This window comes from Palaemon carinicauda, chromosome 24, assembly GCF_036898095.1.
Source record: "Palaemon carinicauda isolate YSFRI2023 chromosome 24, ASM3689809v2, whole genome shotgun sequence".
Classification (NCBI taxonomy): domain Eukaryota; kingdom Metazoa; phylum Arthropoda; class Malacostraca; order Decapoda; family Palaemonidae; genus Palaemon; species Palaemon carinicauda.
In genome coordinates, this window is record NC_090748.1 from 55,509,729 (window position 1) to 55,536,272 (window position 26,544).

Genomic DNA, 26,544 nt, shown 5'->3' on the forward strand with positions numbered 1-26,544 from the left:
ATAAAGATGGGAGGAATAATAAAGTTATTGAGAATGTGATTGGTATTGAGGGTCTTGGAGAAGTTGTAACAGAAAATGGGGCACATTTTACAAGTTTTTGTTCAACAAACAATCTTGTTATTGGAAGTACTCTTTTCCAACACAAGAAAATCCACAAATATACATGAACTTCACCATGTAGCAATTACAAAAATCAGTAGATCACAGCCATTAATAAAGAGAAAAGGATGACTCCAAGAAACGTGAGAAGCTATAGAGGGCAGAAATTGGTAGTGAACACCAGCTCTGCATTGCCACGCTGAAATTAGAATTGAAAGCACCCAACAGATATGTAGATAGAATACCTAGGTTTGATATAACTAAGCCTCTAGAAGATGAGAACAGAGAAACCTTTGCAATTGTATGCAGGAATTAATTTGCAGTCATAGAGATTTTAAGAGATGAAGAGCAGACAATTAATGAAGAAAAGTGTGATATTAAGAACATGTATCAGTTAGTTGGTAGTGAATTTTTTGGAAATGCAGTTATAAGGAGAAAACTAAGGATATCAAATGATACTTGGGATGCTATAAAAAGGAGACAAAGACAGAAATTGATTTTTGAAAGTTTTTGAGGAAGTAATGAAAATTACAAGGTAGAGCATGCCAAGTATTCAAGTATTGATAATAAAGCCAAAATAAAAGCTTGGAATGAGGGGAGAGACTATTTAGACAGGAAAGCAGATGAGGCTGACAAAGCTATGAATTCGGGGAGTTTTTTTGTGTAAGAATTGCTCATAGAATTATTATTGAAATTTCTACTAGAGCAAACAAGAAGCAGCATGTACCTGTCAAAAAGAGAGATGGATCTCTTATTACAACAGAAGATGAAGAAAGACAACATTGGATGAACTCTTTAGTGGGGGTACTGAATAGGACATATGAAGGGTATAATTTGATTGATATACCTGAAGTTAAGGAAGACCTTGATGTGCCCATGAATGAATTTAGTGTGTTTGAAGTCAAAGCTATCATTAAAAAACTAAAGAGATGGAAAGCCCATGGATACAATAGAATAACTGCCGAGATGATGCGACTCCCAGAATACTTACAAGATTATTTTGTAGAATGTGGCACGAAGAGGCAAAACCTGATGGATTGGAGCTAGGAGTGTTGGTGGAAATAGCAAAAATGGGAGATTATACGATTGCAATAATTACAGAGGCATCACCGTTACGTCAGTTGTCATAAAGATATATAAATTTAACCATTTTACCCCCAAGGGACGTACTGGTACGTTTCTCAAAACACATCCCTTTACCCCCATGGATGTACCGGTACGTCCTTGTAAAAAACTGTTTTTTACATTTTTTTGCATATTTTTGATAACTTTATGAGAAACTTTAGGCATTTTCCAAAATAATGAGACCAACCTGACCTCTCTATGACAAAAATTAAGGCTGCTAGAGCAATTTAAAAAAGATAAATTGCAAAATGTGCTTTAGAAAAAAAAAAAACACCTGGGGGTTAAGGGTTGGAAAGTTCCAAATAGCATTGGGGGTAAAAGGGTTAATACTGTATGCTCATTCTAAAGAGTCTACGGAGAAAGATTGATGAGAGATGAACAAACAGGATTTGGAAAAGGTAGAAATTGTACTGACCAAATTTTCATTTTAAGACGCGAGGTACAGCAATGTGTATAATAGAGAAATCCACTTTTGTTGGCATTTGTGGACTATGAAAAAGCCTTTGATAGTGTGCACTGGCCAATTGTGTGGAGAGACCTATGTTATTATGGAGTTCCTCTTAAATATATAAATGTGATGAAATCTGTTCATGAGCGTAGGAAGTACAAAGTTAATGTTAGTGGAGTCTTATCAAATGAATTTCTAGTGAACAGTGGAGCACTCCAAGGGAATGTGTTGTCACCTATGTTGTTTATCCTTCTCATGGATTTTGTAATGCATAGGGATGGTGATGAAGGATTGGACTAGATTGGTAACAGGAAATTAGCTAACCTAGAGTATGCTGCTGAGGCTGTCCTTATAAGAAGAACACCAGATGACTTGCAAAACCTGCTTACCAGAATGCATGAAATATCATGAGGTTGGGCTCAAGATAAATAGAAGAAAGACAGAGATGATGAGAATGGAATATGCAATGGAGAATAAGATATCATTGTAAGGAGAAAGGATTAATGCATCATTTAAATATTTAAAAACTACGATCCCTAATACAGGATCTTTAGAATTTGAGTTTAATAAAAGATTGAAAAAAGCAAATGAGACAATAGCTAGGTTGAGTAAAATTTAGAAATCAAATCACCTGAAATTACATATAAAAACCACACTATAAAACAGTTTAGTGAGATCGGTGTTACTATATGAACACGAGTCGTGGTATGACAATAAAACAGTATCCAACAGATATTGTAGATATGAGAACAAAGCCCTCAGAAGATTATTGAGAGTTGAATGGCAGAACAGGATTAGAAATGAAACTAAGAGAGATTACATGAGTTCCTTATGTAGATGAGATCATGGTGAGGGGTGGAGAGAGATGGTTTGGGTATGATTTTTGCACTCCCCAAGAGAGATTAGTTCCCCAAACTTTGAATTGGGCTCCACAGGACACTACGCGAATTGGAATACCCAGGCGTACATGGCTGAGGACTATGAAACGTGAAGTAGGAGATAATGAATGGAGAAGTATTGATTTAAAAGCTCAAGATAGAGACGACTGGCAAAATCCAACATAGGCCCTTTGCGTCAATAGGCGTAGAAAAAGATGATAATGATGATTGATATCACACCCAAGCAGAGGTTGAAGTACTTGGGCATACTGATACACTCTACAACAGTTCGTTATTCCGTTGGGCAATTGCATCAGCAAGCTCAGAGAGATAGCGCAATAGTTCTGTCCAGCAGAACTTCAGTTCGATGTTGGCAGTCTTTTTGGTCACATTTCCTTGTCGGAGAACTTATTTTTCAGGGGTTATGGGAATCTCCACTAGAGATCCCCTTGGTGTTGTTGTAGGATCATTGATCAGCCTCCAGGGATCCCTACTAAATCCTCTTCCAGTGGAACAGGAGGTACTGGCTGATTTTACCTGGCAGCTGTACGAAGAAAACTTTACGAGGAGAGACCTTCTCAGACATGTAACTGTTCTCAGATGCATTGGATAGGTGGTGTAAGGTCAGCAGAAGAAATGCATCTGCATCCACATTTTGGATATACAACAAGCTCTCCAGGAACGTTTGAGGAAACACTCGGTAGCATTTCTAAGCAACAATACCACTGCAGTTGCTTGCACCAACAAGCAAGTAAACATGGTTTCTCTAATTCTTTTCAAGTCAACAAAGTAGATGCACATCTTTAAGGCGAATCACCCATAAACTTTCAGCCGGAGAGATTCCAGGAAATAATCTGAACGCCTACGCAATTCATCCTATCAGCCTGACTCACCAATTAATCAACAGTGTGTTAATCATGCCAGGTTCCAGATGAACCTGATTGCTCCTGGATGCCCACAAGCTATGCGGTATCCCAATCAGTTAATGTCTTTTTATGCAGATTGCTTACTTATTCACTGATCTTCACATATAAGCTCCTCAAGAGCTTGAAGTAGTCTTGCCCACACTGGGCATTCTCAAGATTCTTATGCATGATTAGTATGAGCTTTTGAGGTGATTGTACAGGCATCTGACTCTCAAGAACATTTCTTTGCCAGCCATAGCATTGACAGAGAGAGTTAGCAAGTTGCACAAATTCATGACCAAAATTGAGAATCCGTTGGCACATGACCCTGGTTGGACACATTCTCCATCCCCTTGCTTCATGAAAGGTTGGATGGCAATCAAGAGTAGAGACTTCTGTGTCTGTAAGGGTTCTGTGGTGCTATTTGAAAAGGACTTGACATTTCAGGCTTGAGTGTAATTGACTGTTCCTTAAGTACTGGCAGAACCAAGAAGAGGTGTTAAAGAATACAGTCTCATTCTGGCCTTGCGAGGCAATAAAGAACATATACCATTGGAGGGGTCGAGGTACCAACTCAAACTAGAGCTGACAAAATTGGGTATTCTTCCCACTTTAAACTCTGAAATAAGATGTGATGAAGGAATGTGAAAACACCAAACTTTTTATTCAAAGGAGTATACCTAGAAATCCTTCAACCTCTTTTCTTTTGTCCCTCTGGTGGCATATCAAGAATCTACGTAGGCTGCCCAGGCCACCAGTTGCCGGTTGAGATACTAACGCTAGAGAGTTATGGGGTCCTTTGACTGGCCAGACAGTACTTTATTGAATCCTTCTCTCTGGTTATGGTTCTTTCCCTTTGCCTACACATATACCAAATAGTCTGGCCTATTCTTTACAGATTCTCCTCTGACCTCATACACCTGACAACACTGAGATTACCAAACAATTCTTCTTTACCCAAGGGGTTAACTATTGCACTGTAATATTTCAGTGGCTACTTTCCTCTTGGTAAGGGTAGAAGAGACTTTAGCTATGATAAACAGCTCTTCTGGTAGAAGGACACTCCAAAATCAAACCATTGTTCTTTAGTCTTGGGTATAGCCATAGCCTCTGTACCATAGTCTTCCACTGCCTTGGGTTAGAGTTCTCTTGCTTGAGGGTACACTCGGGCACATTATTCTATCTTATTTCTCTTCCTCTTGTTTTGTTAATGTATTTATAGTTTATATAGGAAATATTTATTTTCATGTTACTGTTCCTAAAAACGGATTTTGAGCGAAGGGAAAAATCTATTTTTGGGTGAGATAGCCATGTCGTCCTGATGGAAGGTTTCTTTAAGTAGCTTCCTAGGGTATATTTGATTACAGTGATATTCCCAGAGAATTTGACTTAAGGTCTCCAGAATTTTAACTCCTGGCGCGAATATCCTTAAAGTTTTCCTTTTAGGATATTGCATAATATCAGGGGACATATTCTTGACATGCCACATAGCAATCTGTATCCCGCATAGTGTTTACGCTTCGAGGGGGAAAAGTGGCAAAATAAAAGAGGAGCCGTTATAAAGTCCCCTCCCTCCGTTACTGTTTGTGTGGGGGATTATTTAAGCCCACATCGTACAGGAAGGTATGGAAAAAGGAGAGCCTTGGGCTAGAAGGAAACACCATGTTTTTCTTAAAAACTCTGATTTTATTAGAACAACTAAACTCTTAAGTAAATATAATGAGACTTACATTAAGCAAAAATAGTTATAAAATGCACACTCATAAATATGATGACTTGTAAATATCAAATACTAAATTAATTGTACTTCAATATACACTTCAAGTAAGAGAAACAGAATTAAATATATAACCAAGAAAACTAACAAAAAACATTGGAACATGAGTTATAAAAGAAAATGGTGGTGCTATTTCTGACACACTATAAGGAAACTCCTTTCAAGTGAATAAGCAGAAGACACCTTTCTAAAGTCAACATCCTCCCGGCAATAGGGGACGAAGCCACCTATTAAAGAGCACAACTTAGACCTTATCTAAATTATACATGGCAGAAAAATAAACAAAAATTAGTAATGTAGTTTTACAAAATAAACACATTAAGCTTTGCTTGACATGCACAACTGCATGACTTACAGTGACTATTATAAATCTAACTTAGTAGGAGGCTTAATTACTCTACCAGACTTAGACTTTGGAAGTACATCCTCATCACTAACAGTATGGATAGGCATTTGAGGATTATCACATACATCTCTATCAAAATCCTCACAGGATGCATCAATAGTAATCAAATCTTCAGATCTACCTACTTCAAGATTATACAATCTTTGAATGGGTCTAGTCATTTCTCCCTTTTTAGTTTTGAGCCTTACACTTCTTACAAGTCTATCTCTACCTTTAAAAACATCTACAATAACCCCAAGAGGCCACTTCAATCTAGGGAGGTTATCCTCCTTTATCAACACAAGGTCACCCTTAGACAAATCACATTTTTTATTGAATCCTTTAACAACTTGAGGCAAATTGGTTATATAATTGTTACTCCAAATTTTCCAAAAATGTTCTAGGTTCTTGTTTCTTAAAATTTCTCTTTCATTCAAGTCCCTGGAAATCACCTTACATGGCTCAAAATTTATTAAGGATTTATAGTGTGGGGCTCTTCCTAGGATAAAATGTGATGGAGTGAGATAATGAATGGAGTCAAGTTCATCACTTACATAGGTCAGTGGTCTGGAATTAATACAGGACTCTATTTCTACTAGTATAGTTTCTAATTCACTCTTACTTACATAGTTCAGATTCAGTGTCTTTCTCAAGGCAAGCTTAACTGACCTAATGAGTCTCTCCCACCAGCCCCCCCACCAGGGAGCATGAGGGGCAATAAAGTTCCATTTGGGAGCCAAGTGGCCATACAGCCTTTGTACTTCATACCTAGCAGCTACAAAAGTCTTTGCATTATCTGAATATATAACACTAGGTAAACTTCTCCTGGCAACAAATCTTCTTAGAGCCAATAAGCAGTCAGGCAAGGATAAAGATTTTGTAAGCTCTAGGTGTACGGCTCTTACAACACCACAAGTGAACAACAATACATAAAATTTCTTACTAGGACAATCAGCACAAAAGAGGGGGCCTGCATAATCTAAGCCTGTTACATCAAATGGTGAAGAAGTCCTTACTCTTTCTTTAGGTAATGGAGCCACAGGCTGACTACAAGGTTTTGAATTATGCCAACGGCAACTTAAACATTCCTTTATTACTGTCTTAGCTAATCTCCTCATTCCTATAATCCAAAAGTTATTCCGTAGGGATGAAATTACGGTATCCACACCTGCATGCTTTAAAAACCTGTGCTGAAATCTGATCAACAGTTTAGCAAATTGACCCTTTGGAATTATGACAGGTTGTTTAGTTAGAAAACTCAAGACGTTCCCTAATTCTTATTAAGCCTTTATCATCTAGAAAGGGGTCAAGATTTCTTAATTTAGACCATTGAGGGATAGCCTTTTTACCCAAAAGTACCTTTATTTCTGCAGAAAGCATTTCTCTTTGGATGCAGTAAATCAACTTCAACTTAGCAAAATCAATCTCTTCAGTAATGAGAGGGCCTGCCACTTTGTTATTACTATTTCTACAATTTATGATAAATCTTAAGACATAAGCTGTAACTCTTAACACCTTGCTTAATTTACTGTATCGATCTAAATCTATCAAAGGGTTGTCTGGCATGCCTTGTACATTAAGACAGACAGCAGCACTTTCTATGCCTATTTCATCTTTATACTTAACTGGGTTACCTTCCCTTTCCTGGTATTGGGATTCTTTTAACATACTAGGCCCATAGAGCCACAGATTACTATCCACAAGCTTGTCTGCCAACAGACCTCGTGTTATCAGGTCAGCTGGATTGTCCTTACTTACACAATGTTGCCAGCAACTGGGAGGTGTTAACTCTCTGATTTCCTTTACCCGATTAGCTACAAATAGGTCCTTCTTACTAGCATCTCTTTGAATCCTTGACAGAGCAATGGTAGAATCTGTCCAACACCTAACTCTAACACAGTTATCTAGGTTAAGGGTATTCTTCACAAAGTTGACTAATCGTGAACACAAAAGACATCCCATGAGTTCTAACCTCGGCAATGTAATTGTCTTTATGGGAGCAACTCTTGACTTAGAGGACACTAATGACACCTTGTATGAGCCGTTCTCCACAGGCACTCGCAGGTACACACAAGCCCCATAGCCCTTTTCAGAGGCATCACCAAACCCATGTAGCTCCATATGACTAAGCTTCCCCCAGGCCTTTGGTGAAAAATAACATCTATCTATCTGATAATTCTTAAAATGCTCACTACTAAGGAGCCATCTTTGAAAGTTTAGCTTCAACTCTGATGGCATTTCTTGATCCCAAGTCAAACCCAGTTTCCAGAGTTCCTGAAAAAGTATCTTGCCATACATAACATTGGACTAATTAACCCTAAAGGGTAAAAAATCTTAGCTATCACACTAAGGATACTTCGCTTAGTAGAGACTACTTCTACAAAGGAATCTGAAGTTATGCCATCAAAGGAGAAACTGTCCAGTGAGTTACACCACTTCAGGCCTAATACAGTATTGGGTTCATCAGAATTTATAAAGGGTACCTTGTCACATAACTGAGAAGTAATTAGCAAACTATTTGATACAAGTTTTGTAAGGTCCATACTAGCATCAGCTAAAATGCTACGGGCTTCACAAAATTTATCAGCTGCTTCTACAGCAGAAATCGCACCACTCAATCAATTGTCTGTATACATGTTAGTCTTCAAATCTTGCACTACACTAGTTGGGGGATACTTATCCAAATGATGTTTGATTGTGGCATTTAACAGAAATGGGCTCGCTGTGTTACCAAAGGGTACACGTGTGAATCTCATGTGCCGTATTGTACCATCGTCTCTTGGCCACAAAAATCTATGAACATCTCTGTCTTTCTCTTGTACACTAATTTGCAAAAAGGCCTTTCTTATATCAGCTGTAACAGCAATGGGCCAACGACGAAAGCGAATGAGCACCTCAACCAAGTCAGGGTTGAGTGATGGGCCTGAGGACAAACAGTCATTCAATGATACACCATTGTAACAAGAGGCAGAGGCATCAAACACAGGTCTTATCTTAGTACTTGAACTACTTAACTTAACTACTGGACGATGAGGCATATAGTACACAGGATTCACACCTGAAATTATCTGCCTTGGTACCTCTTCTATTATGTGATCAGACTCATAACTATCAAACACTTTTTGATACTCTTTCTTAAGCTCCTTATCGTGTTCTAACTTAACCATTAGCCTACCTAACCTTTTATGGGCTATGACAACATTATTTAAAAGCCTTTCCTTAGCAGAATCATCCTTCCATGGCAGTGCAACCTCATAGCGACCATTCACAAACTTCACAGTACTCTCAAATTCTTTGAAAACTTTGGTTTCACTATAACTTTCAACAAGTTCCCTAGGCTTAACCCCTACAGTTTCCAAATCCCAAAACTTACACAAATCTGAATCTGAAACAGAGGAGATACACAATAATTGTGGTACAGAGTAGGTACAAGAGTCATTGGTTTTATACAGCCTGCCACTCAAGACATAACCAAAGAGAGACTTCATGGCTACGACATGGTTAATTTGGAAGGCATCTACAGGAGAAATTAGTGTCCAGTAGAAATCTAGACCACTCAGTATATCAATCTTAATGGGAGAATCATGGTGGTAATCATCAGCTAATACAACATGAGAAAAAGAGTTAAGCACTGAATCTGGTACAATAGGCCTAACCAAGGGTTGACATATTCTGGGAATCTCCACAGCAATAATACGTACCACCTTCTTGTCAGAGTCCCACAATTTTAACTCATAAACATTTCTGTGTTCATTTTTTCCACTACTATGACCACCAAAACTAGAGTATGGCATAGGTGCACTAGTGATCCATTGTGGTTTACACTTCTTCACAAATTTGCTACTAATATAAGACCTGTCTGCACCATTATCAAACATTACCTGAGTAGTGACAACAGTACCATCACTACCACTCACCTGAACTTTGGCAGTTTGTAAAATGGCACAGTTACCACCTTGCCCGGTTAGAAGTGCCACATCGCCAGGCTTGTCACTGCCAATAGCACCTTCCTTTGCTTCACTTTCCTCCTTCTTAAGGTTCATTTCCAGCCTAACACCACACATTAAGGTAGAATGAGCACCGTTACACTTTGTACACCTTGTACGAGCTTTACAGTCTCTTGATATGTGTCCACTCTTCAAACACTTGAAACATAGGCCTAAACTTCTTATTTTTTCACCTCGCTCCTTTCCACTCAATTCTAGCACACCATAACAGTTTTCCGATTTGTGCTTCTTGGCACAGAAACTGCACATTGTGTTTTCTTGCTTGGACGAAGCATGAAGGGCTGCGGCTGAATACACCTTGTCTTTAGAACTCTTATTTTCAATTTTCTTTACTTCAATACTGCTCTTTCCCTTAAAGGCTTCAGACCTTTCTAATCTTGAAATTTCTTGGTCTAAGAATGTCAATAACCAATCTAAATCACTCTCATGTCCATCGCCATCCCTGGCCCACTCTAGCCGCAGTTCACTTGGCAAACGGGAGAGGATGATAGGTGTAAGAAACACTTCACATTGTTTTCCTGTGATGCCTAGCGCCTCCAAACTGCGGATGTGTATTAGAATGTCATCTCGTAATTTCCACAGCTGTGCCACACCCTTGGGTCCGCTGACATTAATGTTGACCTCACCATTTAACAATGCCTGGACATGAGCAAAAATAATCCTTTCTGGCTTGTAGTAGCGTTCCTTGAGTAGTTTGCAGGCAACCTGGTAATTAGCACTGGTATGAGCTAGTCCCTTCACTACATTCCTGGCATCTCCCTCCAGCAAAGACAGCAAATAAGTGAACTTACTGATCACTGGAAGGTCTGTTGCATCGATGTGGGAATTATATTGATCCCAGAAGGACTGCCATTGGGTCACTTCACCACTAAACTTCGGTAGCTCCAGCTTGGGTAACTTGACATTGGTGATATCTGACTCTCGAGATGAAGACTGTCCACTTATACTGCCAGCTTTAGAACCAGGGGCTGCTAACTTCCTTACCTGGTCTTCAGCTTGTATCCTAGGCTGCACACTTACTGTTCTAAACTCATGGGCTTCATCCAAAAGTTGTTCTAGTTCTTCTTCAGCTACCTCAATTTCTATTGCTTCTTGGACTTCATCCAACTTAGCTAGTCTCTGGTCGTATTCCTTGATAGCATACTCAAATTGACTAATAGTTGTGGTGGAAGACTCCAGAAGGTCACTCAGTGCCTTGGAAGCTCTTGTCACCCACCCTCTACATGTAGTCCTAGTCTTCTTTAACTTCTCCATTATCTTCACTGCACAACTTACTTATTTTCTTAGAGGGAGTGTTCCCTGGTCTGGGCACCAAAATGTGGTGGATTATTTAAGCCCACATCGTACAGGAAGGTATGGAAAAAGGAGAGCCTTGGGCTAGAAGGAAACACCATGTTTTTCTTAAAAACTCTGATTTTATTAGAACAACTAAACTCTTAAGTAAATATAATGAGACTTACATTAAGCAAAAATAGTTATAAAATTCACACTCATAAATATGATGACTTGTAAATATCAAATACTAAATTAATTGTACTTCAATATACACTTCAAGTAAGAGAAACAGAATTAAATATATAACCAAGAAAACTAACAAAAAACATTGGAACGAGTTATAAAAGAAAATGGTGGTGCTATTTCTGACACACTATAAGGAAACTCCTTTCAAGTGAATAAGCAGAAGACACCTTTCTAAAGTCAACAGTTTGAGTACCCAGATAGCACTTTAATCGCCGCCATCTTTATTCCTTATAAAGAATAAAGAATACAGTCTCATTCTGGCCTTGCGAGGCAATAAAGAACATATACCATTGGAGGGGGGTCGAGGTACCAACTCAAACTAGAGCTGACAAAATTGGGTATTCTTCCCACTTTAAACTCTGAAATAAGATGTGATGAAGGAATGTGAAAACACCAAACCTTTTATTCAAAGGAGTATACCTAGAAATCCTTCAACCTGTTTTCTTTTGTCCCTCTGGTGGCATATCAAGAATCTACGTAGGCTGCCCAGGCCACCAGCTGCCGGTTGAGATACTAACGCTAGAGAGTTATGGGGTCCTTTGACTGGCCAGACAGTACTACATTGGATCCTTCTCTCTGGTTACGGTTCTTTCCCTTTGCCTACACATATATCAAATAGTCTGGCCTATTCTTTACAGATTCTCCTCTGACCTCATACACCTGACAACACTGAGATTACCAAACAATTCTTCTTTACCCAAGGGGTTAACTATTGCACTGTAATATTTCAGTGGCTACTATCCTCTTGGTAAGGGTAGAAGAGACCTTAGCTATGATAAACAGCTCTTCTGGGAGAAAGACACTCCAAAATCAAACCATTGTTCTTTAGTCTTGGGTATAGCCATAGCCTCTGTACCATAGTCTTCCACTGCCTTGGGTTAGAGTTCTCTTGCTTGAGGGTACACTTGGGCACATTATTCTATCTTATTTCTCTTCCTCTTGTTTTGTTAATATATTTATAGTTTATATAGGAAATATTTATTTTCATGTTACTGTTCCTAAAACGGATTTTGAGCGAAGCGAAAAATCTATTTTTGGGTGAGATAGCCATGTCGTCCTGATGGAAGGTTCCTTTAAGTAGCTTCCTAGGGTATATTTGATTACAGTACAGTGATATTCCCATAGAATTTGACTTAAGGTCTCCAGAATTTTAACTCCTGGCGCGAATATCCTTAATGTTTTCCTTTTAGGATATCGCATAATATCAGGGGACGTATTCTTGACACGCCACATAGCAATCTGTACCCTGCATAGCATTTACGCTATGAGGGGGAAAAGTGGCAAAATAAAAAAGGAGCCGTTATAAAGTTCCCTTCCTCCGTTACTGTTTGAGTACCCAGATGACACTATAATCACCACCATCTTTATTCCTTATAGTGTTAAGCCGGTACTTATGGATACAGTATTATTGGGAGGGATCCTGCAAAGGCCTTTCATAGAAAGGAGGGCGGGTCCATCAGGACGACATGGCTCTCTCACCCAAACATATCTGGGGACCTCTGTTCACTAGCCATTGCCTCTAGGGTCACCTGGAGGGACAGAGAGGCAGCAAGCCTCTCCTTCGTATCCTGTTCCCTACACAGAAGAAACTCAGATAACTTGGGGAGGTTTTCCCTAAACTGATGTCCAGCGATATCAGCCTCCAACTTCCCGACTGAGAAGGTAAGCTGAATATCCTTCCAGTCCTTGTGATCCATTGGCAGGGCTAGGGAAAGGAGCCTACACTCCTCCAGTGTAGGGCAAGATTTCCCAGCTTCCACTGCCTTAATCACTGCCTTAAATCCTTTTTCCACAAAGGGGAAGGCCATAGTTGCTGGAGCAAGAAAAGAGGGATGTTTCTTGCTCACGGCCGGCACCTTAGAATTGGTGAAGCCCCTGTCTCTCAAACTGCTGGCTAGCAAAGCCTGAGCCTTCACATGGTCAAGCACTATGACCTCCTTAGGCTCTGTCTCCTCCTTGGATACAGGTTCCGCCCTTAGACGAACGAAGCAGTCTGGATAGGACTCAAAGCTGGGCCAGAACTCAATGTCCTCGATAAGAAAAGCTCCCAGCTTCTCTGAAATAAAGATCTTACCGTTCGTAATTGGCATGTACTTGGCATGCCTCCACAGGTTTACCTCTGAGCACGAGGGAAGATCCTTTACATTCAGTCTCCTATGAGACCCACGGGACGCTGCAAGGCGATGAATCTCCTTTCTTAGCGCAGCTTCCCTTTCTTCGCTCTTCTTCTGATACATCTCCATCATCGCTTTGATGGCAGACAGGGTGTCGTCTGACTTCTCAGGTTGAGGAGCGTATGATGTAGAGGGCACTGGTTCTGGGGCAAGAACCGACGAAACAGACACTGTTTCGACTTCATCCTCTTCCGTCTCTGGAGCCAACGTTGACTCCTCATCTCGACCTTCCGCCAGAAGGTCCTTTTCGGTGTCCTCTGACACCTCTGACATCCTCTCATCTAGATGGATGTCCTTCATCGCATCCGAGACATCCGTATCCATGGCTATCTGGATGCAAGGGATCTCAGGGTGAGGCTGAGGAATAACAGCATCCGCAGATGCATTGGGGAATAGACAGGCCCTCATACGCTCACTAGGGAGGTAAGGCCCCGTGACATTCTTTTGGAAGCCACGAACCCATTAGCGCAGCTTGTTCCGAGCTGCATCCCTTGACTCCGCTGTCTTGGGATTTTCAAAAGCCTCATACACCAAGTCTTTGCACACAGTACATACCTGGGGGTCCCAGTATCTGAGAGGTCTCTTGGTGATGGAACAATGAGAGTGTGTCCTGCACTCCAGGTGGCCGCAGAAGTCCCTGCTACGTCGTTGCAGAAGACGCTGTTGCACTTCACATGGTCCTCCTGTTAAGAGAGGAAAATAAAATGAGTATAAAGTAGTCTATCTCACTAGATAAACTAATATATATTATAGTATTGTTTTCCATTTTATTTTATTGCATATAGCTTAGGATAGGTAAGCCAGAAATGAATTAGGAAAGACGCATACGTGTGTTTCCCGCCCAGCCAATTGCTGTGACCTCCCTCAAAATTAACCTTAGTGTTATCCTCAGGAGGCCCGGTGGAGGAGTCTAGCCTATAAGGATAGAAGAGTGTAACTAACACTAACTTCCAAAAGGATTAATGATGAGGGTCATTAACAACTGATCATCTATCAGTATAAAGAAAGAGAATTCCTTTCCCAATCTTATAAGGTCTCAACAATAGACTGCGCCTTGACACACAGAGTATGTTGGAAAATTTAACTACTGTATACTTTTATACCATAGTTTTCAGTCTACAGTATGCTCTATACTACAGATGTACTGGCTACTGTATATACATATACCGTAGTTTCCGCCGGCACATAGCCGGCAAGGCTAGTACCTAAGGCACAATTGACACAATATTGATGAACTGACGACGGGTCACTGACTGTCGGCACACTATCCCAGACAGCATTCAATGTGACAGGGTAGTGGCCGGTATACCAGACTCGGCCGGCTCTTGCCAGCTAAGTCAGATGTGACAGTGAATCAATGGCTGTCGGTCCACAAGTCTAACCAGCATCTTGCCGGCAGGTTAGTGGCCGGCAGCCGACAGTTAGGTTAGTACCTGGCGGCACTAGCTAATAGTGAGAGAGAAAGCAAGGAGGGAAGGGAGATGTAAGAGCACTGTCTCACTTCCTTCCTCCGGAATGAGTGTTCTAATGGAAGGGGAGAATATAAGATAATCAAGCTTCCACCCAACCACCTCCGTAGCCAGTCCCTGCCGGTCATAGGATGTGAATGCCAGCCCAAGGGAGGACTGAAGAACACTCTAAAGTAAATGGGTCTTCTGCCGGCAGCTAGACCTGCCGATACAGCTATCCCGGAACTCCGTTTCCCATAAGGAAGCTAAACGACTAGGCCATACAAGCAGAAGCCCAAGCCGGCTCTACAACCTGCTGGCAATCGGCATGATTGTAGGACAACGGCCACAGGGATGTGATGGCTAAGCCATCACTAAAGGACAGAGTGGGGAGGGGAAAGGGTCCTGTATAAGGTGTGAGAGGAGCCGGCAGTGTGTCGGCCCTACCACACCTTGAGGAAGCTGTTTCAGTATCGGCGCCATCCTAGGCGGACGGAGAAATGAATCCCCAGCCTAGGGTCTGCCAATACAGTATGGGGGCGGGCAATCATCTAGCCGTCACCCTTAATCATAGAGAAACAGAGTTCCAATGCCGGTGCCATCCTAGGCCGCAGAATAATCTATTCTTCAGCCTAGGGTCTGCGAGCACAGGACTAGTCGACTAAACCACAGGAAGAAGGGGGATCACATGACCCCTTAAAGTGCAGTCTAGGGAGGCAAAGCCTCCTATGCCAACAAACAAGGCCTGACAGGGGAGTACATTCACCCTGGTAACCAGTTGCCGGCATACGACAAGTACTTTGAGGTTCTGACTCGAACCCAAAGCTCATCATCAGTAGCTAGGTGAAGGGGCAGAAAAACCCTAGCCTAGTTTTGCCTGAATGACAATGCGAGACAAGATCAACTAGAATTGTAGCCATAGGCTACACTCAGAGGGAAGGAGGGATTACCCTATATATGAGGGTAACCGGGGAGATTGTATGAAAGTATACTAAAGCCCCTAGGCTACTAGCCTAACTCATCGAAGCTCTCTTGTATATTATCTTAGAAGAGGAAATTTTATATGCAATCCATATACCTTACATGTATAAATTGCCTATTATCTTCATTTGAATTTAATAACACCAGGAACACTTCTTATATCATGCAAGAGAGTAAACTATAACGCCTAGGCTAGGAAGCCTAGTGTAGACAAGATCGGCTACCTAATTCGCCGAAACTAAAGTGAATACTATCGGCATAATATAATTAATTCCTAGCAATGAAGACTAAATAGCTAAATATACTTATTTAAGCTATTATATCGGGAAAGTCGTTCTGGCTAACTAAATAACTCATGCGTTACGAACGACAGCGCCGAAGACGCCTCCGGTCTAGACAATAGCTCTGCCAAAAAAAAAAGATTAATTCGATTTAATTTTTTACTTTACGGCCAGAGCTAAATTTATACAGCATAAGAATCAAATACTCAACTTTCCAGAGGCAGAAGAGGCTGGAGATTGCATAATAAATCCTGATAACGAGAGAGCACTGGGAAAACCACTGAGCGAGACCGCTACAGAAAAAGGAATGAAGATGGCGGCGATTATAGCGCCATCTGGATACTCAAACAGTAACGGAGGAAGGGAACTTTATAACGGCTCCTCTTTTATTTTGCCACATTTCCCCCTCAAAGCGTAAATGCTAATCGGGGGGCAGATTGCCATGTGGCGTGGCAAGAATATGTCCCCTGATATTATGCGATATCTTAAAAGGAAAACTTTAAGGATATTCGCGCCAGGAGTTAGAATTCTGGAGACCTTAAGTCAAATTCTCTGGGAATATCACTGTAGTCAAATATACAATAGGAAGCTACTTAAAGGAACCTTCTATCAGGACAATATGGCCTGAGCCCAAAAAATATTTTATTTTTCCTTGTTTGCTTTCCTCACTGGGCTATTTTCCCTGTTGGGCCCCTGGGCTTATAGCATCCTGCTTTTACAACTAGGGTTGTAGCTTAGCAATTAATAATAATAATAATAGCCCAGCTCCCATGAAGGCCAGAAAACTTTTAGTCTATGGTAACATGTTTGAATTCACCAGGTACAATATTTCTTTCCAGACTGCATCTCTGTTTCGAGGAAGAAAAAGGCCTTCATTTATTGAGTACCAAGTATATAACAAAGTATTGGCCAGGTCCTATCTGCTTACTCATCCTTATGATGGGCTAACAGGGACCAGGGACACTGGCATATTCTGTGGAAGAAATGGAGCCAACCAGCTTGGTTCTCTGAAGACTTTCTACCCACTTATAAGCGAGTCTCCCAATTTTAAAGGACGAAAAATTTATATACAAGTAGAAACAAAAAACAAAGATTAATTCTAATTTTTCTTTGTTATATGAATCAGAGTCTAAAGTTAGACTTCTCACTTCAACAACAACTCTCAATCCTGAGCCGAGTCAAAAGTAGTCTTTGACAGGAGATTGGCCGGGCTACTCACCCATGCTCACCAACTATTGCTAACTACCTCATTAATAATTTCAACGGCTTTTTTTAGCTCCACTGAATTCATTCCCCTTTTTAAAGTAATAAAGTTTGTAATATGTAAAGGATGTAATATGGTATATTTTATGCATTTCAAATATAACATTTTGGATCCATTATTTTCTTAATTTTATTTTTATCTATTGCCATATTTTTTTTTCATAAGGATGACAACCAAATTAATATTCTGTAGATTAATGAAGGCCAAGAGCTAAGACCATAGGCCTTTACCGGATCATCTGGTTTTTGCCCTTATCACCTTGTCTCTGTAACTTTAATGCATACTTTATTAATTTTGGAAATAAGCCATTGTAATAATTATCTATGCTTCTAATCTTTTTTTTATGCTCCTATCTTCTGCTTTTGCTTTGCTTTCTTAACAACATTTTAATGATCTTTTCTAATCTTATTTGTTCCATAACTGGAATACAAACCTACGCTATTTATAGGGGTTATTACTTTCGTCGATGCTGAAAGGATGATTCTTTGAAATTTAGTGAGGGTTAACCATATCCTACTAGTTAGCAGGGGGTGGAGGGTGGAGGGGGTAGTAACTACCCCTCTCACTTACACACCTGTGACTGTACCTCGCTTTGCTTTTGGATCAGATGGAGAATGGTTGTAACCGCTCTTCCTCCGGTCGTTTTGGACTACCATTGTTAATCTTTTTGTGCTTTTTATTTTTCAGATTGTGTGTGTGCTCTTGCTTGCTGGTCATGCATACCTGGCCTGGTACTTTCATGTGTTCCGAGGATACTGGTCCTCACATTTTGTGTCCAGCTTGTAGGGGGTAACGATGTGATGTGGATAATAAGTGTATTGAGTGTTGGGAGTGGTCTGCCTCCCAGTGGGAAATGTTTGGGCGATAGCAAAAGAAGTCTAAAAGAGACTCTTCTCCTTTGAAGGTTTCTTTAAGGCAGAAGAAACCCAAAGCTGCTTCTTCCGCCCCCTGACTTTCCTCCGAAACTTCTACTTGAGCGGTTCTCCCCGGGGTTCCATCGAGTAGTAGCGCAGGCCCTTCAACTCGTAGTCAACCTCGGTCCTTGAGAGACGGTGTTGCCTCCCCCCATAGCGAGGCAGCTCTTCCTCTCCCCTCGAGGGAGACCTCGTCTCTTTCTCCTCTTTCTCAGGTGTAACCATCCCTGGGATTGCTCGGTCTGCCTTCCAAAGAGGTGTTGTTGCAGTTGCTTCTGCGAGGTACGGTTTTGCAGCGTTCGTTCAAGTCAGAGGGGGACCCTTTCGCCTTGGTCGAAATGGTCGTCTCCGAGGCTTTGTCTGCTGCCCTGACAGCGAAGTCCGTTCCTGCCTCTTCCTCTGCTCTCTCAGCTGCCGCCGAGGACTGCACTTCCCTTCCCAATCCTTCAAGGATGGAACAAAGTCCAAGGTAGAGGGTTGGCCAAGGCACCAGTCCCACATTGAGATACTACCGCTAGAGAGTTATGGGGTCCTTTAATTGGCTAGACAGTACTGCATTGGATCCGTCTCTCTGATTACGGTTCACTATCCTTTGCCTGCACATACAACTAATAGTCTGGCCTATTCCTTACAGATTTTCCTTTCTCTCTCATACACATGGCAACTCTGAGGTTACCAAACAATTCTTTTTCACGTAAGGGGTTAACTACTGCACTGTAATTAGTCAGTGGCTATTTTCCTCTTGGCAAGGATAGAAGAGACTCTTTAGCTATGGGAAGCAACTCTCCTAGTAGAAGGACACTAAAATCAAACCATAATTCTCTCGTCTTGGCTAGTGTCGTAGCCTCTGTACCATGGTCTTCCACTGTCTTGGGGTAGAGTTCTCTTGCTTGAGGGTACACTCCGGCACACTATTCTATTTAATTTCTGTTTCTCTGGTTTTGTTTGAATTTTTATAGTTTAAATATGAAATATCTATTTTGATGCTATTACTGTTCTTAACATATTTTATTTTTCCTTGTTTCCTCTCCACACTGAGCTATTTTCCCTGTTGGGGCCCCTGGGCCTATAGCATCCTGCTTCTCCAACTAGGGTTGTAGATTAGCAAGTAATGATAATAGTAATATGTCTCCTGTGAGTGACCACCTCTCTCGTTCGCGAGAGAGACCATTCGTAGATACTCCTGTTCGGAGGCCTACTGTTGATCTGCCTGCTGCTTTGCCTGCCTCTGTGGAGGCTAGTCGCCGTGGTCGCCACCCTTGCCCTCCTCTTTGCCTCAGTCACGTTCCTTTGCCCTCGGTGAAGAGACGACTGTTTTACTCGTCTGACTCGTCTTCGTAGCACTCGTCTTTGGAGGATCTTCCTGGCTTTTCTGGTTTTCGACTCTTGCCCATTTCTCTGTACTCACCTGCTCATCAACATACCCCCATTTTGTGACTCGCCGTCGAGGATTCATTTGCAATCATCTCCTGCTGGTGATCGTCCATCAAAGGATCTTCAATCGTCTGCTCGCCTATCACCAACGCGCCAGTCACCAACTCGCCAATCGCCGACCCATTGGTCTCCATCTCACCGATTGACTGTTTGCTGATCGACAGTCCATCAGTCCTCTGCCCATCGGGCCCTGGTAGCTGATGTTCTTCCATCTCATCAATCCTCGCGACCTCACCAGCAACCTTCAATTGCTCACCAGCCCTCTCATCACTTGCTGATGACTCTTCAAACCCCATCATAGGAGAGTAAGGCTGCGACTCGCCGATCACCAAAACGCTGTTTGCCAGCTCACTGCTCGCCAACATTCCGTTCGCCAGCTCGCAGATCGTCGTCCTATCGCTCTCCAACTCGCTGTTCGCCAGCTCTTTCTTTGAAGAAACCGGACAGACAATAGCATACCTCTTGTCAGGTGGTTGCACATGAACGTGCTCCCATAGAGCAACAGTGGCGCCATCAGTCCCCTTTTTGCCAGCGCTTTGACGAACATTACAAGTAGTGAGGTAGTCAGCCGACCGGTCTATCGATCGTCACCTCGAGCTTCGACTCTTCCTCCGGGGAAGGGCAAGTCTCCTTCCCATTGTTCGCTGTTGCCCCATTCCCCTCTCCGTAAACGCAGAACATTGCGTTCGCTGGGAAGGCAGAAAAAGGCAAACTGCAGGAATTCAAAATTCTTAAACTTCCTGCTCCTTGGAAGGAGACCACAGCGCAGTGACCTTCATCATCCTCGTCTGCAGTCAAGACTCCGTTGCGGCGCTCCTCTTCATTCTTCTCAGGGGAACTGATCTACAGTCCATCAGTCCCCTGCTCATCGGGCCCCGGTAGCTGATGTTCTTCCATCTCATCAAGCCTCGCGACCTCACCAGCAACCTTCAATTGCTCACCAGCCCTCTCATCACTTGCTGATGACTCTTCACACCCCATCATAGGAGAGTAAGGCTGCGACTCGCCGATCACCAAAACGCCGTTTGCCAGCTCACTGCTCGCCAATATTCCGTTCGCCAGCTCGCAGATCGCCGTCCTATCGCTCTCCAACTCGCTGTTCGCCAGCTCTTTCTTTGAAGAGACCGGACAGACGATAGCATACCTCTTGTCAGGTGGTTGCACATGAACGTGCTCCCATAGAGCAACAGTGGCGCCATCAGTCCCCTTATTGCCAGCGCTCTGACGAACATTACAAGTAGTGAGGTAGTCAGCCGACCGGTCTATCGATCGTCACCTCGAGCTTCGACTCTTCCTCCGGGGAAGGACAAGTCTCCTTCCCATTGTTCGCTGTTGCCCCATTCCCCTCTCCGTAAACGCAGAACATTGCGTTCGCTGGGAAGGCAGAAAAGGGCAAACTGCAGGAATTCAAAATTCTTAAACTTCCTGCTCCTTGGAAGGAGACCACAGCGCAGTGACCTTCATCATCCTCGTCTGCAGTCAAGACTCCGTTGCGGCGCTCCTCTTCATTCTTCTCAGGGGAACTTTCAGACAGTGCCACCATCTGGCAGCAACCATGGTTTGGAGCCTAAGTTAGGGCAGTAACCCAAGATTTGTCTTCAGGTTTGCCATCCTCTCGCCACGCGGAAACTCCTAGGGTCCCCCTGGAGGAGTCTTCCTCTGCGCTTCCAAGGCAAATATCCAAGGTTCCATCTCCCCTGAAGAGAAAGAGAGGAGCTCAAGAGAGGAGCTCCTGACAAGGTACCATCTACCAGGGTCAAGCTGACCACTACTAAACCTTCTAAGGGAAAGCCTGGGCTCGCTGGGTCAACTCCTCCTCGCTCTCCTGTGCCTCACCTGTCCCCTCAGTCAGAGGTCCATCGTAGGGAAGAATCCGTGCCAGATTCACTCCGATCCTTCCTTAGCTAGGAAGTCCCGTATAATGGCAATACAGCATCATTGAAACCCATAGAGGAATCCATCCTTCCCCTGACGGGTGGTCAGTAGAAGGTTCATCCATCAAAACCTGCTCTGGAGACCTTTTTCCCTCCTAGGAGAGAATCTGAAGACTCCATGACGATGCCAAAATTCTCTTCGAGGATTATTGGACCCGTAAGGGGGTCAGGCCATCGACCACTCACTACATCGACCATGACCCACCCCGAGATTGTCTCGTGGGTGGAAGACGACAATCTAGCTGTCATTCCTTCAGAAGTCAAGCAGAGAGTGTAGGAACATGCCTTTTGGCAAGTTCTGGCCTGCAAGAGGTCCCTCAAAGGGTTGGCAGACCCAGTGATGTTTCTTCAAGAGGGCAAAGACACGATCTTCGATCGTGTCTTTGGCACTTTGAAGCCTCTAAAGTCCAGTGCAGCCTTGCCCTGGTCTCAGGGCCTTAAGAGTGCCAGGTGGAAGGTTTCTGCCCAGCTCTCAGACTTCTCTGTAATTCTTCGTTTGGGTCGTCCTCGAAGCTCCTCCCACCCCCAGGTGTCGAGCAGAGGAGATACTACATGATCCTTGACAAGCCCCTTTCAACTCTTCCTCTACACCACTCCTTAGAGGAATTAACGAAAGGAATTTCTTCGAAGACTTTCCAGCCTTGAAGTCTCGTTCTCGGCAACGGAGACCCTGAACCAGGAGAAAGTGGCGAAGTAAGCCTTGCAGGCTACTTTGTGGCTTGATCTTTGGTTAGAATCATTGGGGAACCTGGTGCTGGCCAAGGATTCATCCAAGGAAGGCACCAGGAAGGCGATGGAGACGTTCCTGCTTTCAGGCACTCGTACTATCGAATTCCTCGCCCACCAAGTCGTGAACTTGTGGGCTAACACCATCTTGAGGCAGAGACTCGGTAGTCGAGAGGTTCCATGGCCAGGTCCCACTTGTCGAGATCATGAGACTCTGGAAGTTGAGCAGGCGGCGGAAAGATGGGGGAAGTCTCACCAGGGCTCTCTCCTCCATGGGACCCTAACATTTAGGACCCACAAACCATCAGCTCTCCTACAGACCATCCAGCCAAAACTAGCATCAATCAGGACTGCAGCTAAAGATAGGGTGTCTAAGAAATCCTTTCCTGCCAAGGACAGAAAGGACTCCAAGTCCTCTCATGGAAGGAAACAACCTAGAGGAAGCGGCCGTGGTTGTAGACGCTGGCGATCCCCCACTTGTCCACCATTTTGGGGATGCCTACATCGCTGTTGGAAGAGGTGGATGCAGCTCGGGGCCGAACCCTGGACAGTCTCTATGATTCATACAGGTTATCAAGTCCCGTTCACATCATCTCCCTCCACTGAGGGCCGATAGTCGAGACCATGTTGGAGAAGAGCACTCTCCAAAAGGTCCTCTGCGACTCCCCAGGCATCTTCAGTCAACTCTTTTTTTGTGAAAAAGGCATCTGGAGGCTGAAGACCAGTCATCAACCTTTCAGCTCTAAACAAGTTTGTCAAAACAAACTTCGTTCAGCATGGAGACGGCAGACACGGTTAGGCAAGCAGTAAGACCACAGGACTTCATGTGCACACGGGACCTAAAGGAAGCATACTTCCAGATCCCAATCCATCCATCTTTGAGGATGTATTTTTAATTCAATCTAGACAACAAGAAGTACCAGTTCAAGATGCTATGCTCCGGTCTTTCCACAGCACCTAAGTCTTCACGAGAGTGTTCTCCCTTGTGTCATTTTTGGCTCAAAGGACCGGCATCTATCTCCTACTCTATCTGGACGACTGACTGATCCTAGCAGATTCGGTGGTAACCCTTCTTCAGTACCTAGACAGTCTTCTGAGGCTTTGCTAAGATCTGAGGATCATGATAAACCTCAAGAAGTCATCTCTGCCTCCCTCTTAATGGCTGGTATACCTAGGAATGATTATAGACACCAACCTTTTCAAAGTCTTCCCCTCAGAGGACAGGGTAGTGAGGCTGAAGAAGATCGCAAAACCTTTTCTCAGATGAGAAGAGCTCCTAGCCCAGAGGTGTCATGTCTCTGCGGGCACCTATCATCTCTGGCCTAGCTAATTACCAATGGCCACCTCAGGACTCGATCTTTCCAGTGGTGGCTGAAGTCCAACTGGAATCAGGCCTTCGATTCACCAGACATTCTGATCCCCATGGTACCAGAGGAACACACGGATGAGAATCTGCTAAAGGGAGTCGACCTTGTTGTCCTCCCCAAGGATGTGCTGCTCTTCACAGATGCATCAAAAGAAGGGTGTGGGCCCACATGCTGCACCATACAACCTTAGGCCTCTGGTCAGAGTTCAGAAAGTACCAGCACATCTATTTCTTTGAGATGAGGGCAGCCTTCCTGGCCTTTCAACAGTTCCATCAGTTCGGGGTGGGCCACTCAGTCGTGGGGATGAGTGACAACACCACAGGGGTGGCTCACATCAACAAGTCCATTTGTTAACATTATCAACTCGCTTCATTCCCAGCAAAGGAATGTGCTTGCAGACAGCCTGAGCAGAGTGACTAATGTAATGGGATCCTAATGGTCTTTGAATCATTGAGTAGCCAACAAAGTCCTGACTTTGTCCTGACTTTGTGGGGTTCTCCAGTGGTGGATCTGTTTGCAACGGCCATGAACTTCACACTTCCATTGTACTGCTCCCCAGTCCCAGACCCCAAGGCTTTCTGGTAAAATGCATTTTAACAAAGATGTGATAACATCAATGTTTTTGCGGTTCCCCCATTCTGTCTGATGGGAAGAGTGCTCAACAAGACCAGAACATTGATCATTCTTTCAATGACCCTCATAGCTCTGCTATGGTATCACGCAGAATGGTTCCCAGACTTCCTGTAACTCCTGACGGAGCTTCCAAGAGTACTTCCTCCACGACATGATCTACACAAACAGCCACATGCTAACATCTTACACAAAGTCGTATCTTTGCTTCGACTTCACACTTGGAGGCTCTCCAGCATCTCCTCTCTCAGAGAGGCTTTTCGCAACATGTTGGGAAAAGGATGTCTGAGCATGTGTGAAAATCATCAGCCTCAGTATACCGGGCAAAGTGGAATGTCATCTGTGGTTGGTGTCGTAGAATGGGTATCTCTCCACTCGATGCCAATATTCCAGCAATAGCAGAGTTCTTCGTATATCTGTAAGAGGAAAAGCTCCTCTTAGTCATGTCAGTAAAATGCTATCGTTCAGCCTTGTCTTACCTTTAGACTGAAAGGAGTGGACATTTCTTCTTTGATGGCCTTCAACGTAACTACTTTGTGGCACGGGTTCTACAAGCTGGTGTGTGGAAATGTTAAATGACATTTACCGCCCATTACCTGCAAGACGTAACCCACAGGTGACTCGATACGTGCTCTATCGGTTCTGTGGTGGCTGCACAACAGCTGGTTTAATACCTTAAGCTCCTTAATGTACAAGTAGCAGAAGGGTGTGGGCATTGGTAACCCGGTTTTAGTCTGAATAAATGGATAGGAATGACTGGCTCTTTTCTTTTCTTCATCCTCCCCCCTCTTGGGGAAATCATCATCCAGGGTTCTCTGCACAGCTAACCTCAAACCACTGCAGGCAAACAACTGCTCCCTTGTGTATCCTAGTATTGTGTCAATACTGATGCATCCCCATACCCTGGAGAGGTGGTATTGGAAATGTGCTGGTGACTTGAAATGACTCCTATGACTTAGAAGAAATCTTACCTTGACAGTCACATTGCTAGTATCTCTGTTGGTAGTAAGTTGGCCACGGTACCTGCCACCTATTGAGATACTAAAGCTTGAGAGTTACGGGCTCTTTTGACTGGCCAGACAGTACTACATTGGATCATTCTCTCTGGATATGGTTCATTTTCTCTTTGCTTACACACACTGAATAGTCTGGCCTACACATTACATATTGTCCTCTGTCTATATACACCTGACAACACTGAGATTACCAAACAATTCTTCACCCAAGGGGTTACTGCACTGTAATTGTTCAGTGGCCACTTTCCTCTTGGTAAGGGTAGAAGAAACTTTAGCTATGGTAAGCAGATCTTCTAGGAGAAGGACACTCCAAAAGCAAGCCATTGTTCTTTAGTTTTGTGTAGTGGCATATCCTCTGTACCATATTCTTCCACTGTCTTGGATTAGAGTTCTATTGCTTGAGGATACACTTGGGCACACTATTCTATCTTATTTCTCTTCCTATTGTTTTGTTAAATATTTTATAGTATATATAGGAGATATTTATTTTCATATTTTTACTCCTCTTAAAATATTTTACTTTTCTTGTTTCCTTTCCTCACTGGACTATTTTCCCTGTTGGACCCCCTGGGCTTATAGCATTGTGCTTTTCCAACTAAGGTTGTAGCTTAGCAAGTAATAATAGTAATAATAAGAATAATAATTATAACAGTAATACACAGCAATGCGTAGGCCACAGATCTTGCATACCAAGATTAGCGAGGTGTTAGGGTTTCCTTCTTTTGGTGCTAACACACATATAAAAGAGGAATCCCTGGCTAAAGCCAAAAAGTCAGATTGGCAGGGATGTCCAGCCTCCTAATGGGTGAGTCCTCTCTATCTCTATTTACCAAGGCACTTCCCCCAATTTTGAGGGGTAGCTGTCATCAAACAAATGAACACAAGGGGACCTTTCCTCTCTCCGTTCCTCCCAGGATGACGAGGGACTCAGCTAAGTTTGGCTGGTACTGCTAGGGTGCCACAGCCCACCCTCCCCCATTATCCATCATGGATGAACTTTTGCATGCTGAATCTTCTACTGCTGCTACCTCCGCAGTCACCAAGGCGACCGAAGGAAGCAGCTGGGCCCACCGGAACTGTGTCGCAACAGTTCTCCGTTCATTCCTATTTCTAGCACGCTCTCTTGCCTCTCTCACATCTATCCTCCTATCACCCAGAGCTTTCGTCACTCCATCCATCAACCCAAACCTTGGCTTTCCTCTTGTACTTCTCCCATCAACTCTTGCATTC

The 26,544-nt window shown here is 43.2% G+C and overlaps 2 protein-coding genes across 2 annotated transcripts in view; one reads left to right on the forward strand and one right to left on the reverse strand.

The window, feature by feature from the left end:
- BckdhB (Branched chain keto acid dehydrogenase E1 subunit beta) overlaps positions 1-26,544 on the forward strand; it is a 541,868-nt gene that overhangs the window by 403,696 nt on the left and 111,628 nt on the right. The window lies entirely within an intron of this gene.
- Positions 8,236-11,124, reverse strand: LOC137617967 (uncharacterized). The gene has a single exon (XM_068347896.1). It carries the CDS (start codon positions 10,876-10,878, stop codon positions 8,236-8,238), a length of 2,643 nt encoding a protein of 880 aa, XP_068203997.1. The 5' UTR covers positions 10,879-11,124.